Source organism: Zingiber officinale, chromosome 6B, assembly GCF_018446385.1.
Source record: "Zingiber officinale cultivar Zhangliang chromosome 6B, Zo_v1.1, whole genome shotgun sequence".
Lineage (NCBI taxonomy): Eukaryota > Viridiplantae > Streptophyta > Magnoliopsida > Zingiberales > Zingiberaceae > Zingiber > Zingiber officinale.
In genome coordinates, this window is record NC_055996.1 from 24,367,069 (window position 1) to 24,380,785 (window position 13,717).

At 40.8% G+C, this 13,717-nt stretch overlaps 1 protein-coding gene across 1 annotated transcript; it reads right to left on the minus strand.

The window, feature by feature from the left end:
* Positions 1–5,352: 5,352 nt before the first annotated feature.
* On the minus strand, positions 5,353–7,017 carry LOC121990847 (uncharacterized serine-rich protein C215.13-like). Its single transcript, XM_042544908.1, has 3 exons — positions 6,795–7,017; positions 5,939–6,690; positions 5,353–5,871 (listed from the first exon to the last, which is right to left on the minus strand). The coding sequence occupies exons 1-3, from the start codon at positions 7,015–7,017 to the stop codon at positions 5,353–5,355; spliced, it is 1,494 nt and encodes a 497-aa protein (XP_042400842.1).
* Between the last annotated feature and the right edge of the window lie 6,700 nt (positions 7,018–13,717).

Below are 13,717 nucleotides of genomic sequence, written 5' to 3' on the forward strand. Positions count from 1 at the left end.
CTTCTTGAGAGGAACTGGAGACTTTAAACTATCATGAACATAGTCGATTGAGAAATCTCTTAAAATAACCCAGACGGGTCTTTTGGGAGGAACCGAAGACTTTAAACTATCATGAACATAGTCGATTGAAAAATCTCTTGAAGTAACCCGAACGGGTCTTCTTGGGAGGAACCGGAGACTTTAAACTATCATGAACATAGTCGATCGGGAAATCTCTTGAAGTAACCCGGACGGGTCTTCTTGGGAGGAAATGAAGACTTTAAACTATCATGAACATAGTCGATCGGGAAATCTCTTGAAGTAACCCGGATGGGTCTTCTTGAGAGGAACCAGAGACTTTAAACTATCATGAATACAGTCGATTGGAAAATCTCTTGAAGTAACCCGGACGGGTCTTCTTGGGAGGAACCGGAGACTTTAAACTATCATGAACATAGTCGATTGAGAAATCTCTTGAAGTAACCCGGACGGGTCTTCTTGGGAGGAACTGGAGACTTTAAACTATCATGAACATAGTCGATCGGGAAATCTCTTGAAGTAACCGGGACGGGTCTTCTTGAGAGGAACTGGAGACTTTAAACTATCATGAACATATTCGATTGGGAAATCTCTTGAAGTAACCCGGACGTGTCTTCTTGGGAGGAACCGGAGACTTTAAACCATCATGAACACAGTCAATCGGGAAATCTCTTGAAGTAACCCGGACGAGCCTTCCTAGGAGGAACCAGAGACTTTAAACTATCATTAATAAAGTCATGCAGGATTGAGTACCTGATCAAAATATGATAGAACATAGGACTCTATTCGGGATTATACACCCGATCGAAAACTCAAAGGTTGATGAAATTCCTCAAATATAATCGACCTGGATCATACGCCCGACCAAAGGTTGATGAAATTCTTCACATTAAATTGTTCAGGATTATATGCCTGGTCTAGATTCAAAGTCATCTGAATTTCTTTATTAAGATCACTCGGTATTACACTCCTGACCAGGATTCAAAGTTCAAAGGGAATTCTTTATATATCATCCTTCAAAATTACATTCCCCATCAGAAGTTACAATCATATGAAGTTCTCTATTTAAAATTGCTCGGGATTGCACGCCCGACCAAGAATACATAAATCCTATGGAGCTTTTCAAATAAAGTTACTTGAGATTACACATCCCTCGGAAGGACTGAGGTCTTTGAAATTCCTTATATACAGTCAAGCCTGAATAGAGATCAAAGGGTTTATGGAGAAGCCTTATTGGTCAGAGCCATATAATTAATTAAGATACCACACCAGGAGAATCTTTTAAGCAAGACAGTATGTATTCTCAAGAAGCAGCAGTCAGATAATGATGGTCGGAAAAATAGGTAAGTATGAATTTTTACAAATATTGCAAGTACTTAATTACAAGTCTTTTATTTACAAGTCTTTTTGAGTACATAATCATGCTTACTTAAAATCACCTGTCAAGTCTTGGGGTAATGCATAGTTAAGTCTGCGATGATTTATGAACTGAAGGGGAGGTTCGCGAGGTAGATAACCACCTTCCCTCAATTGTTGAATAACTCCAGTTACGGAATGATTTAAAGTCCCTATGACTCGATGAATATATTCATTAGTAAATGTTGGGGACCTTAGATAGGCTAAGCTCCTGTCCTCCCATCGATCCTCCTCCTGCTCCTTATAACTTTGAAATTTGATTTGTCTTTTAAAAGCATCTCTTTCTTATTTAAGCTGCTCTATCTCCTTCTGGAGTGAGGATATCTCGGCATCCTGAGCCTTTCTTTGTTCTTGCTCTTGTAGAATAGCAAAATCTCTTGAGGCTAAATCTTGAGTCTGCTCAGAAAGAAAGACATTGTGAAGCCTCTCCACTTTCTCTAAGACAACGTTTTTATGAGAAATATCTGAGATGACTTTGTCTTTTAAAGCAGATTCCACCTGGAGGCTGGAATTTAACTGATCCACTCACAACTCTAGGGTTTTTCTTTCAAACTCTTTATTTTTCAATGACTGTCGCTCATGCTGCAATTCCTTTTTCATAGCCTCTATTTGTTGAGCCTGTAAAGCTATCTTCTCTTGTAACTGAGTAAGCTCAGTGTGGGAAGGAGGAAGATTAGCTTTCAGTGCCTCTATTTGAGCTTTTAACTTGCCATTTTCCCTTTCCAAAGTAATGAGCAGTTGGTCTAGATGAAGACTTGAGGCAAGAAACTGAAGCAATAGTGCAGTTAGCAGGAAATAATGATACGATAACAATATATAATGAAAAACACTTACGGCAATAGCTTGACGACTATGACTGTCAACACAGTTGGAAATGCTAGTGCCCCTTAGCAATTCTTGGCTATGCTGCCAAGATTCAGCCAATGGGCCTTGTAGCTGCAAAAAACCGTAACTGGGAGGGTCCAAAGCTTGTCCCAATTGAGAGGGCAGACCCACAGCCTGTCTAAATAAAGGTGGGAGGACAGAAGGTGAGGAAGGCCGGGTAGAAGAAGAAGGAAGAGAGAGAGGAGAAGTGGTAGAAATGGGAATAACAGAGGAAGAACTAGAGGGGATGAAAGGTAGCTAAGCAATAAAAGTTGATTCAGTTGTTGAAGCATGGATAGCGGATGGTCCTGGACTCGGAGAAGATCTCTTGCAAGGTGTTCTTCTAGCTCGGGGTCCAGAAGCCAGAGGAGGTAAGACCAGGGAAAGAGGTTGAGAGGGAGCCAAAGTGGTAGTAGCCATCTGAGAAGCAGAAATAGCTGAAACAATAGCAAAAGAGGAAGGAATAAGCAGACCCGGTCTTATCATTCTGAGAGAAAGATTGGAAATAATGTGGGTAGGGAGCATTGGTGCCTTATCTCTCTCAAAAGAAATAGGTGAAGGAGCAATAGGGGTCTGCACAAAAGTACCAAAAGAATCACGAAAGGGCACTTCCTCAGTGAGCTTGGGTTTCTTGAGTATGGTAATAAAAGGTTGTTCCTCTTCCTCTTCCATAGAAGCAATAGCTTCCGCTGCTTGTTCTTCTTTAGTTAACAAACCCAAAGTAGAAGTGGTAGGATTGGCTCGATGAGCTTGCAGTAATTGTTCTCCAAGTTTATTCAAAAAAGACTTGGTCATAGTTGTATTCTTGTACATGAAAGCGGGTAGAAGAGCATCAGCTGAAACACAAGAATTGGGCGTCATTATAGAAAACAATTAACAAATAGCTGATAAACACAGCCTAGAATGTTTAGACATATCAAAAGAGACATCCAAGGGAGTGTCGATGCAACTTATTCCAAAGGGAAACATTAAACCCTCCACAATCAAGGTCGGTAAGCTAAATTTAGCCCCTTTTAGCTTGGATAAGACAAGAGAGACAGAAGCATCAGTTAGGAAGTTATTAGTGTTAGGAGTCGGGGGGAGATTGTGTATTCAGGAAATAGGAAAAGGAGTAGAGGAAGGGAGACACATAAAGAAAAATTTTTGACGTCATTTCTCTTAAGGTGGAATTCTGCTGAATAACATAGCCTTAGGGCAAGATTGAAATTTAAAGACACCAATATCTACTTGGCGGGGAATGAAGAAGTAGTGAAAAATACGAGGGGATAAGGGAAAATCTAGTAGTTTAGACACCCCAACAAAACCCACGAGGATAGAAAAAGATGGAGGAATAAATTGATTAAGAGGAATATCAAAATAAATACTAACATCAGCAAAAAAGGGATGAAGAGGAAATCGGAAACCTTGTAAGGCTTGAGCCTAGAAGATCGATATACTTCCTAAAGGAGGAAGATGCGGACTATCCTGAGGGGTAGGGCGAACTATATAGGAAGGAAAACCATAGTTCACTTTTAACTCCACCTCCTCTGGCTCTATAAGGCCAAAAGTGCACAAAAGGAACCACGCGGGGGAATGAGTGGCCATGGTTGAATAGCAGAAGGAAGGCGAACAGGGGAAGGAGGAGAAATAGTCGGGGAGCAGGAGAGAGCATCTTAAACCTTTGCCCTTCCCCTGAGCCTTATACCAAAAACCCTTAAACAGATAGGGGAGAAGAACTGGAAAAAGACAGAACCCAAAACCACAAAAGTATATAAATAATAGGACCAACAATGATTCGCGCAAGACTCAGGTATAAAAGAGAGTAGGAAAAAGTATAAACTAAATAAATAAGAACACATAGAATCATAACTGTCATAAAGAGGTGATGCCATCGAGGGATGGGATCAAATTCAAAAAGGAGGCCGAATTCGAGGGAAAGGAAGGTAAGCTTAGCAATCGTCCTTGGAAAAACGCGACAGGTTTTTTCTTTCTCTCTGCATTTGATTCTAAAAGAATCGAAGAGGCATGAGGAAAATCGGTCTAGTATAAGGTCGAGTGGTAACTTAAGACTATCTATCTAATTAAACAATAATCCTATACAAGTAAACCAGGTCGGACGAAATCTGGCTACGTATGAAATACCAAACGATATTTGTAAACATAATAGTAGACCGGTCGAGATTGAGAATGCTATAATGGACAGGACGAGATTGGTGATACTATAGTAAATCGGTCGGTTATAATAGACCGATCGAGATTGAGAATGTTATAATGGATAGGGCGAGATTGGTGAGGCTACAGTAAATCGGTCGGTTATAATAGACCGAGCAAGATTGGTGATTGGTCAGTTATAATAGACTGGTCGAGATTGAGAATGTTATAATGGACAAGGAGAGATTGGTGACGCTACAGTAAATCTGTCAGTTATAATAGACCGGGCAAGATTGGTGATCGATCGATTTTAATAGACCGGTCTAGATTGAAAATGTTATAATGGATAGGACGAGGTTGGTGATGCTATAGTAAAATCAATCGGTTATAATAAATCGGTCAAAATTGAGAATATCATGATAAATCGATCAGGATCGATGAATGCTACAGAAAATTGATCAAAGATGGGTGATGTTATAATATACTAAGTAAACATCAGGCTCTTATGTAAATAGTATTGGAAAATATGAGGAGAAAAAGCCAATTATGAAAAGGGGATAAAATTCAGAAATGAGGGAGTAAACCACCCTAAATGAGAAGAACAAGTCTAATTAATTTTGAAACATATAAATACGAAAGATAAAAGTGTGAAATGAAAATGTAAACCAAATGGTCAAACAAATTCATTAACACAAACAATTTTCAACCACAGACATAAAGAAGAAGTTTAACTTCATAGAAATTAGTTTCTGACAGGAGTTGTCATAACCGGTATTAGTTAACCTTACAATAGTCAATATTAAGGTAAATAGGTCATTCTATAGATAATTGGGGAAATAAATCAGCAGGCCTGTTGTCAATCAGCTTGCGGTGATTCAAGAAGTTAGGAGGAGGATCACGGGATAGGAAGCCTTCTTCTCGCAATTACGCTACTGCTCCTTCAGCTCCGGCCGTATAGGCTGCCAAAATAGATTTTACAATTGGCCTATTGAATTCAGCAGAACTGATTAGAGTCGTGGCCTGATCTTTAAAGCGATTAGCTTCACCAGCTTTATACTCCACCAAAGCTGTTTGAGAAGACTTCAGTTCGGCGTCTTTTGTGGAAGCCTCCGTTTTAGCTGTATTCAAAGAAGTGTTTAAAGAAGTTATTTCCTCATCCTTTAGCTGTAGAGCTTTGAGTTTGTCAGCCAAGGTGGACTCGTAATCGGATTTCATCTTGTTAGTCTCAACAAGCTGCTTCTCTAATTTGGAAGATAATTCAGTATTGAGGTCTATGGCCGATTTAAATTGAGATTGAAGGCTCTTAAGCTGGGTTTCATATTGTTTCTTAGACTTTTCTGAAAGGGTGGCAGAGGATAGCTCAGCAACTTGTCGCTTCAACTTCTCATTCTCATGATACAAGTTATGCGTTAGGCGAGCTAGACCTATATTGGCCATCCATCGCTATGAGCATAAGAATGGATCACAAAACAGTCATGGATAAATAATAAGTAAGTAATAGCAGACATACCTTGGTTTCCTCATGTGAGAATTGATCAATTATCTCAGGAGGGGGAAGCTCTCCAAAGAGAGGATGAATTTCCTCTCGAGCAGTGGTGAAAGAGCCTCCTAGTAGTATAGGAAGGACAAGGATAGAAGAGGAAGTGGTAGAAAAAGAAGAAGTTGGGATAGAAGGGGGAGCGAAAACTAAGTAAGAAGAGAAGGAAGGAGGTAAAGACCCAGATTCTGGAACAAATAGAGGAAAAGTAAAAGAAGTACTACCAGGGGCAGTGTTGCTAGAAGAAGGAGAGGAAGAAAAAAGAAAGGAGGGGTATAGATCAGCCAAAGTGGGCTCAGTAGAAGAAGGGGCAGCAGAAGTAAAACCTTCTGAGAGTGATTCCTCAGCAGGAAGAGTGAGTCTCCTTTTAGAAGGGGGAGCTTTGGTGAGTTTGCGTCCTGGGCGCTTGCTAGGGGCAATCTTAGCAAGGGATTTTCCTGAGCTTACAGGGGATGAGAGCTCAATAATGGGAAGGGAAGTGGTTGCTGAAGAAGCAACAACCGCTGATGAAGAAACAATTGGCAAAGAGGCAGCAGGAGTTCCTGCTGGGAGAACCTCAGGAACTTCAGGACCTACTTGAGAACTAGAAGCTTCAACCAGAGGAACCGAAGCTTCAATTGAAGATGGCGGATTAATTACAGCAAGAAGTTCTTGCTCTTTAGCGTGAAGTTCGACCTCTTCCAGGCGTAGTTCTTCGTCGATCAAAGTAACATAAAAACCAGCCACTGCACAAAATGGAAGAAAATGTTTTAGTTAGTAAAAATTGATAGAAGAAAAAATAAAATTTTACCTAAGGAGCCGTGTATCTTGCATTTGACCGGGCTCAAACCAGTTGTAAGTTTCGCCACCGGACTAAACGTTTCATCATAGTCTAGTCCGTACTGTTGAGAGAAGCCACGAGCTACCAATCGTGCCTTATACCTTTCAATTGACCCATCTGGACGACACTTTATTTTGTAAACCCATTTGCACGAAATGGGTTTCACATCTCTTGGTTTTGGTATGAGATCCCAAGTCTGATTTTGTTGCAGTGCATCAATCTCTTGTTTCATGGCTGTCGCTCCACAGCCATTTGGTGATAGAAAGACGACGACATAGCAACTTTTCACAATAAAGAGGAAAAGAATGGTGAAGATGAAACTCCTTGATATCAAGTAAAGGAGGTAAGGAAGAGCTCCAAGCATGAGACCAAGGAATAGGTCCCGGAAACTTTATAAAGAAGAAGCGAGATTTCCAAGCTTTGAGAGAAGAAAAACAAGAACCATCTTAGTTCGAGATTGGAAAAGAAAAACACCTGGTTCTGCTACCTTTGGATAGGAAAACATGAAAACATTTTGAGGAGTCGGAGGAATGTCAAGCGTACGACACAACATGTATAGGCCACACAAATAACAAAAGGCATTAGGCACAAATTGCTGAAGAGGAATGCCAAAGTATTGGCTTACATCAATCAGAAAGGAGGAATGAGAAACCTTAAACCCCCTATCAGTTACTCCCTAAAGAAAGTCACATAGTTAGCAGGAGGATGGTGAGGATGCTCGTCTGGTTCAGGAATTATGATGTCATATTCCTCAGGAATTTCATATTGCATATGAATAGTTAGCCGAGCATCCTTGTCGAAAGAAGATGAAATTTGAGTATACCAAGGAGCAATCGTCTCTTCAGCCATAAATAGAAGTAAGGGTTAACAGAACAACAAGTTACTTACTGAAGTCAAGAGAGGAGATCACTAGAAGAGAGCGCGAAGATTGAGTGAGAAGATCACAGTAGGGAAGAAGCACTAAGGTAAGGAAGAAGAGACAAAGTTGACAAGAAGATAAAGGATTTAGGGTTGAGAGAGCGTATGGTCACTGTTAGATCAGAATACGTTTTATCAACAGACACCATTGATTATAGAAAAATGCAAAAGCTGATGTTACAAAAAGGAGAAAAGACACGTGTCATATAACCATAAATGGGCATTTATGATGGACGCGACAAATTGAATCATGTAAGAGTTGGTGGCGTCTTGTCACACACCTCCAACGTTCTCTTACCGTTGAAAAGCCAATCATAATCAAGGATATTCTGAGAAAAGGCGCAGTTTACTATGTATAATAAAGAAAGATGGAGTGAGTTTGACAGATCCCGGGTAAGGGACAGAAAATATAAAATAGTCGGTCATGCTGGAAGCACTGTCTGAAATAATATAACTATAAAGCGTAGGCTAACCTCGGCCGAGATAAACACGTCTATAACATGTCAAGCTAATATCGGTCGGGATAACACTGTCTATAATAGACGGATTAATATCGGTCGGGTTAACACGTGCATAATAAACAGGCCAATATCGGCTGAATTAATACATCTATAAAAGATAAGTCTGTATCGGTCGAGGTTAAAGGGGTCGATTGAGTATAACATATCGATTGCATTTGAGGCATTTTATAACTCGAAGTATGTCATCAGTCAAAAAAAGTTTTGCATATAGACCAAGCCTGATCCAACACATAATATTGCTCAAGCTATGACACCTCCTTCGAAGGGAGGCCCGATGAAACATGAGCTCTCAAACTCTTAAAAAGCTTCAACCCAGCTAAAAGTAAACCCGACCAAGTCGGAGAAGTGGAAATATTTTGCCTGGTATGAGGGTAGGATGAAAAATCTGTCATCCAACGGAATTGCCCTCCCCTCTCCCCATTTAGAAGAGCTAGTGCGTTCTTTTACGCCCGACACGAAGGAAACTATGAAGCAGAGTGGCCTCATGAACAAATGAAGTGCAAATTTGTTCACGCCCCCTCAGACATGTGACAGAACAATCCACTTCCTGCTTGAACACTTTGAGCTCTGCTTCCAGAGCATCCACCTTAGTTGCGGACGATCTAGGCCTTGCTGCCGCCACGACACCAACAGGATAGTTATGTCAACCTCCCTGATTAGTGTAAACACCTCTGAAGCCTGCTGAATCTGCAAAGCAGTCATCTCTTTGACCTGAGGTTCTAGATCTTGATGAATTTTATTCCTCAAGATCATTCCCAACCATATTGGAAACTGGGTGACCAATAGAAATACCTCCAGTTCTCGTGCCAAAGAGTTAACTAGATCCAAAGCTAGGGCAGCTTCATCTATAGATTTCACCTTATCCAACAAGAATTGCCCCTAGAAAGGGGAATCTAAAACCATACTCTCGGTAAGGGGAAGCGAACAATGAAGAAAAGAACTTAGGCAAGTGAAGAAGAAAGGGAGGATCACAACCCTATTTAAATGGTTAAAATACTCACGGGATCACTATACTTGGGTTCACGGGACTGCTGTACCAGGAGTCGAGAACTGCTATAGAGAAGGTCATGAGTCTGCTGCAGTGGCCGTGGCAGAGTCATAATTAAAGATAGGCAAAGAAACAAAAATAGACTTAGGTCTAGTCGGTCGGCTACACCTCCTTCAACTAGACTTGAAGGGAAGGCTAGTGATATAAGTTAGGTTTAGTAGGTCCCCGGTGAAAAGGGGAAAAGAGATAGCAGAATTAAGCGAGTATGAATATCGGGCGAGGTAACAGGTTTTATAGGCCAATATCGGCCGGGACAACAAGTTTAAGGAGATATAGGACAATATTGGCCGAGATGACACGCTTAAAAAAATATAGGTCAATATCGGTCGGGATAACAGAATTAAGAAGGTAGGCCAATATTAGTCAAGATATACCTAGAGAAGGATAGAGCAATATCCGTCGGGATATACCTGGAGAAGGTAGGCCAAAATCAGTCGGGATATACCTGGAGAAGGTAGGCCAATATCAGTCGGGATATATCTGGAGAAGGATAGAGCAATATCGGTCGGAATATACCTGGAGAAGGATGGAGCAATATCGGTCGGGATATACCTGGAGAAAGATAGTCCAAATCAGTCAAGATAATACCTAAAGAAGGATAGAGCAATATCGGTCAGGATATACATGAAGAAAGATAGAGCAATATTGGTCGAGATATACTTTAAGAAAGGTAGGCTAATATCGGTCGGGATTAAGCGTTGTAAGATAGATAAGTCGAGATTGTTTGAGTTAGCACATCTGAACATAAATTAGTATTAGTTGAGTGTATACGATCACCCGGGTATGAAAAGATACAAGGCTTTACGGAGTTTATAGTATATTACTAGACGGTCAGAACCTATGATGAACAATAGTAACAACCAGACCGGACATAACTTAAGTTCAATTCTGTCCAATATAAAGCATACTATAATATCGGACTGGCTATAACATAGTAAAGACATGGTAAGCAAACATGAACGATAAATATAACTCGATATAAGACAGGGCAAGAATAAATGGGCCAAGAATATTCATGAATAACTTATGTGATGGTATAACAGGTTGACTAATTTAGCGGGAAGAATGTTTATAGACTCTTTTGCATATACTAGACGACAAAAAAGGTACATCTGGGGTACAAAAAAGATTCCTTAAAAGCTATTTTCTGTAAGTACTTGGCTGACGCCATTTCATAACAAACTCTAACAAACTGGGGTCCACTTCATGACTACGGAGGTTATATGAAGTGGTATAAAAAGAGGAATTTTCTCCGTTGGCCAGGAATGCTTATGCAAATGCTCACACTCACAACCTCAGTTTTCAGTTACTGTTCATCTTCTTCCTTCTTCCACACTAAGAGAGATCATTGACTTGAGTGTCGGAGGGCCTAGCCAGGGATTCCCACCCCGGTCTTAGGTCACTGACAATAGTGTTGGTTGGTCTCTTGTGCGCAGGAAGCTTTGGAAGCTCCAGATCTTGGTTTTCTTCATTGAATCCTTCCTTTCATCTTTGGATCTTCACACAAGGAGGGCATTCTGTGACTTTATTCTCCTAGATCCACTTTGGATTTCTCAGATCGGTAGTCCACAGGTATTATTCTTCATCAGCAGTAGGTTTTCTCCCAGCTTTCCATTTTGTCAAGTTTCTCAGACAGGATCATCGTCCATCTGTGTACTCTTCCGCGATGCCTCGTCCCTTAGACGCACCAGCCCGTCGGCTCTCTCCCGTGGCGTCCTTCTCACTAACTGCGTCTTCCGTTCGACTTCCTGTACTCCTAAGCTCCTGCATATTTATACACAAGGATAAAAAATTAACAGGACCTAACTTAACTTGTTTGATCACATCAAAATAACCTTGGAGTTCCAACATGAGGGGCTAAGCTTCAGGTTGTATTACGAAGAAAGGCATCAAATTTTGTAGCCATCGCAGCATATGAATTTGGATCTTTGACTGCCTGTGTAAAACTAGAAGGTTCAACAAAGTTTAAAGAAGTAATGAGAGCACGTGGAAGAGGATAACGAGTGCAAATTGGTTGACATCGTGCATAAATATCACTTAGAGGAAGCATTCGTTGAGGAATATCATCATCAGAGCTACTCAAAGATGAGTAGTCAGACAGATGAGAATCAGAATTAGAGAGTGGATCAACACTAGCCGCTGAATCTATATGAAGTTATGGAGATGGAGCAGGACCCAAGATACCATCCCCCCCTTCTACCTTCAATATGTCTTGAGGAGTCAATATGTGGAGCTTCTAGTATATTACTTGGTGATATTAGATATTTGTCTTGATTATCTGAAGGAGGATCTGAGGTAGCAACTGCAAATAGAAATAAAGATTCATCAAAAGTAACATGTTGAGAAATATATATCCGACCAGTTGAAATATGGAGGCAACGTTACCTATGATGCAAATTACTATAACCAAGGAAAACACATTTTAGGGAGTTTCTAAACTTTACTGAAATCCAATTTCAGAAATATCAGGCCTTCAATCAATCACCCGATCGATTGAAGTGCCTCAATCGATCGGGTGATCGATTGAGAGGAGTGATATCGCGAACAGAAGTTCACTGGATCGATCCACCGATCGATCCACACCTATTGAATCGATCCATGGATCGATTGAACCTTCTTCAATCGATTCAACCCCCAACTTTAATCAATTGAAGTGCTGATTTCAACTGAGAAAGCTTAATTTCAGCATTTTAGATCATTTTGAGTCTAGGAAACCATTCCTAACCCTTCAAAACACATTTGTATACATTTAATGGGAGTTTTCTTGATAAAAACAAGATTAGATTGGTTAAGGAAGACTATGTAGAAGTTTAGGTTGAGGTTTGGTTTCATTATTGAATTTCTGAATCTCAAAACTTCTAAGTTTTGGGTTTCCTAAAGATTTAGGGATTCCAAATCATTGTTGATGCAATGATAGGAGTTTAAAGCATGTCTTTAGGGGAAGTTACTCTTTAAGGACATGGAACTTATTTTTTCAAAACCATTGAAGGTGGTTAAACCTTCGTTTAGAAAAATAATGCTCAAGGTTGAGCGTTGAAAAACAATGGAGAGTGGATATCTTCATTGTGGGGTTATGGATGCTCTAGGATGAGCATCATAACGTGGAATAATGCTTCAGGGTGAGCATTTAATACAGTGAAGGGTATGGGACCTTAATTGTTGGATTGGTTAATGCTCAAGGGTGAGCATTGAATACAGTGAAGGGTATGGGACCTTCATTGTAGTGTTGTGTCCAACGAGTAAAGTTGTGACCAACGGTGAGTAACTCTTCAAGGGGAGAGTTCTTTTTTATGTGTGCCAATAGGGGGAGAATGTAGGGTTTAAGTTAGGTCTTCATTACTTAAAGAGGGAGTTTGCCCTCTAGGAAAGGGGGAGAATGAAGAAAACCCTCATTCATACCTTGACATAAAATGAAGTTGAGGCTGTGGGAGTAGCCTAACTTAAAGGTATTGTCAAACATCAAAAAGGGGGAGATTGTTGGTGCAATATCCCTTGGGTCAAGGTTGACCTGGTTGACTAAGCTTGAGAATGCTCAGACTTGATTCTTGATGTTTGGGTTTCGATGTTTTACAATACATGGAGACTGACAAGACATGAAAATTGCAGGTGTAATCATTCATTTGGGGAGATTATTGGTAAAATTCTCCTCTAGTCAAGGTTGACCAATTAGGTGTGAATTAGAGTCAGGTAAGTCAAGACTGACTAGATACTTGACTGGGAAGTCCTGGTGAGTGAAGCCAGACAATTGAAAAATCCTGATGAGTGAAGCTAGGTGAAAAACCTAGTGAGTGAAGCTAGGAAGAGGAGAAGTCCTGGTGAGTGAAGCCGGACAATTGAAAAATCCTGGTGAGTGAAGCTAGGTGAAAGACCTAGTGAGTGAAGCTAGGCAGAGGAGAAGTCCTGGTGAGTGAAGCCAGGCAGTTGGAAAATCCTGGTGAGTGAAGCCAGGTAAAAGACCTAGTGAGTGAAGCTAGGCAAAGGAGAAGTCTTGGTGAGTGAAGCTAGACAGATGGAAAATCCTGGTGAGTGAAGTCAGGTGAAAGACCTAGTGAGTGAAGCTAGGCAGTATGAAAATCCTAGTGAGCGAAGCTAGGTGAAGGTCCTGGTGAGTGAAGCCAGGCACGTGGAAATCCAGGTGGGTCAAGGTTGATCGGACGCCTGGTATGGAGAAGTCCAAGTAGGTCAAAGGGTTGACCAGATACTTGGCATGAGGAGAAAATTTCAAGTGGGTCAAAGGGATTGACCGGACACTTGGTGAGGAAGTCCTAGTAGGTCGAGGGTGATCGGGTGCTAGGCATGATGTCCCAGCAAGTCATGGTTGACCGGATGTTGGGTTTATGGACTTTGGACTTGATTTGGCAAGTCACAAGTGAGCCTAATTGATCAATCAATCAATTGACTCATGCCCAATCGATCGGTTAATCGATTGGGTGAGTCCCGCGACA

Coding starts and splice junctions, on each gene's coding strand:
- LOC121990847 (XM_042544908.1), bottom strand. CDS start 7,017: ATGAAACAAGAGATTGATGCACTGCAACAAAATCAGACTTGGGATCTC. Junction 6,691..6,794: donor GGTGGCGAAACTTACAACTG/GTTTGAGCCCGG, acceptor CATTTTGTGCAG/TGGCTGGTTTTTATGTTACT. Junction 5,872..5,938: donor TCTCACATGAGGAAACCAAG/GTATGTCTGCTA, acceptor TTATGCTCATAG/CGATGGATGGCCAATATAGG.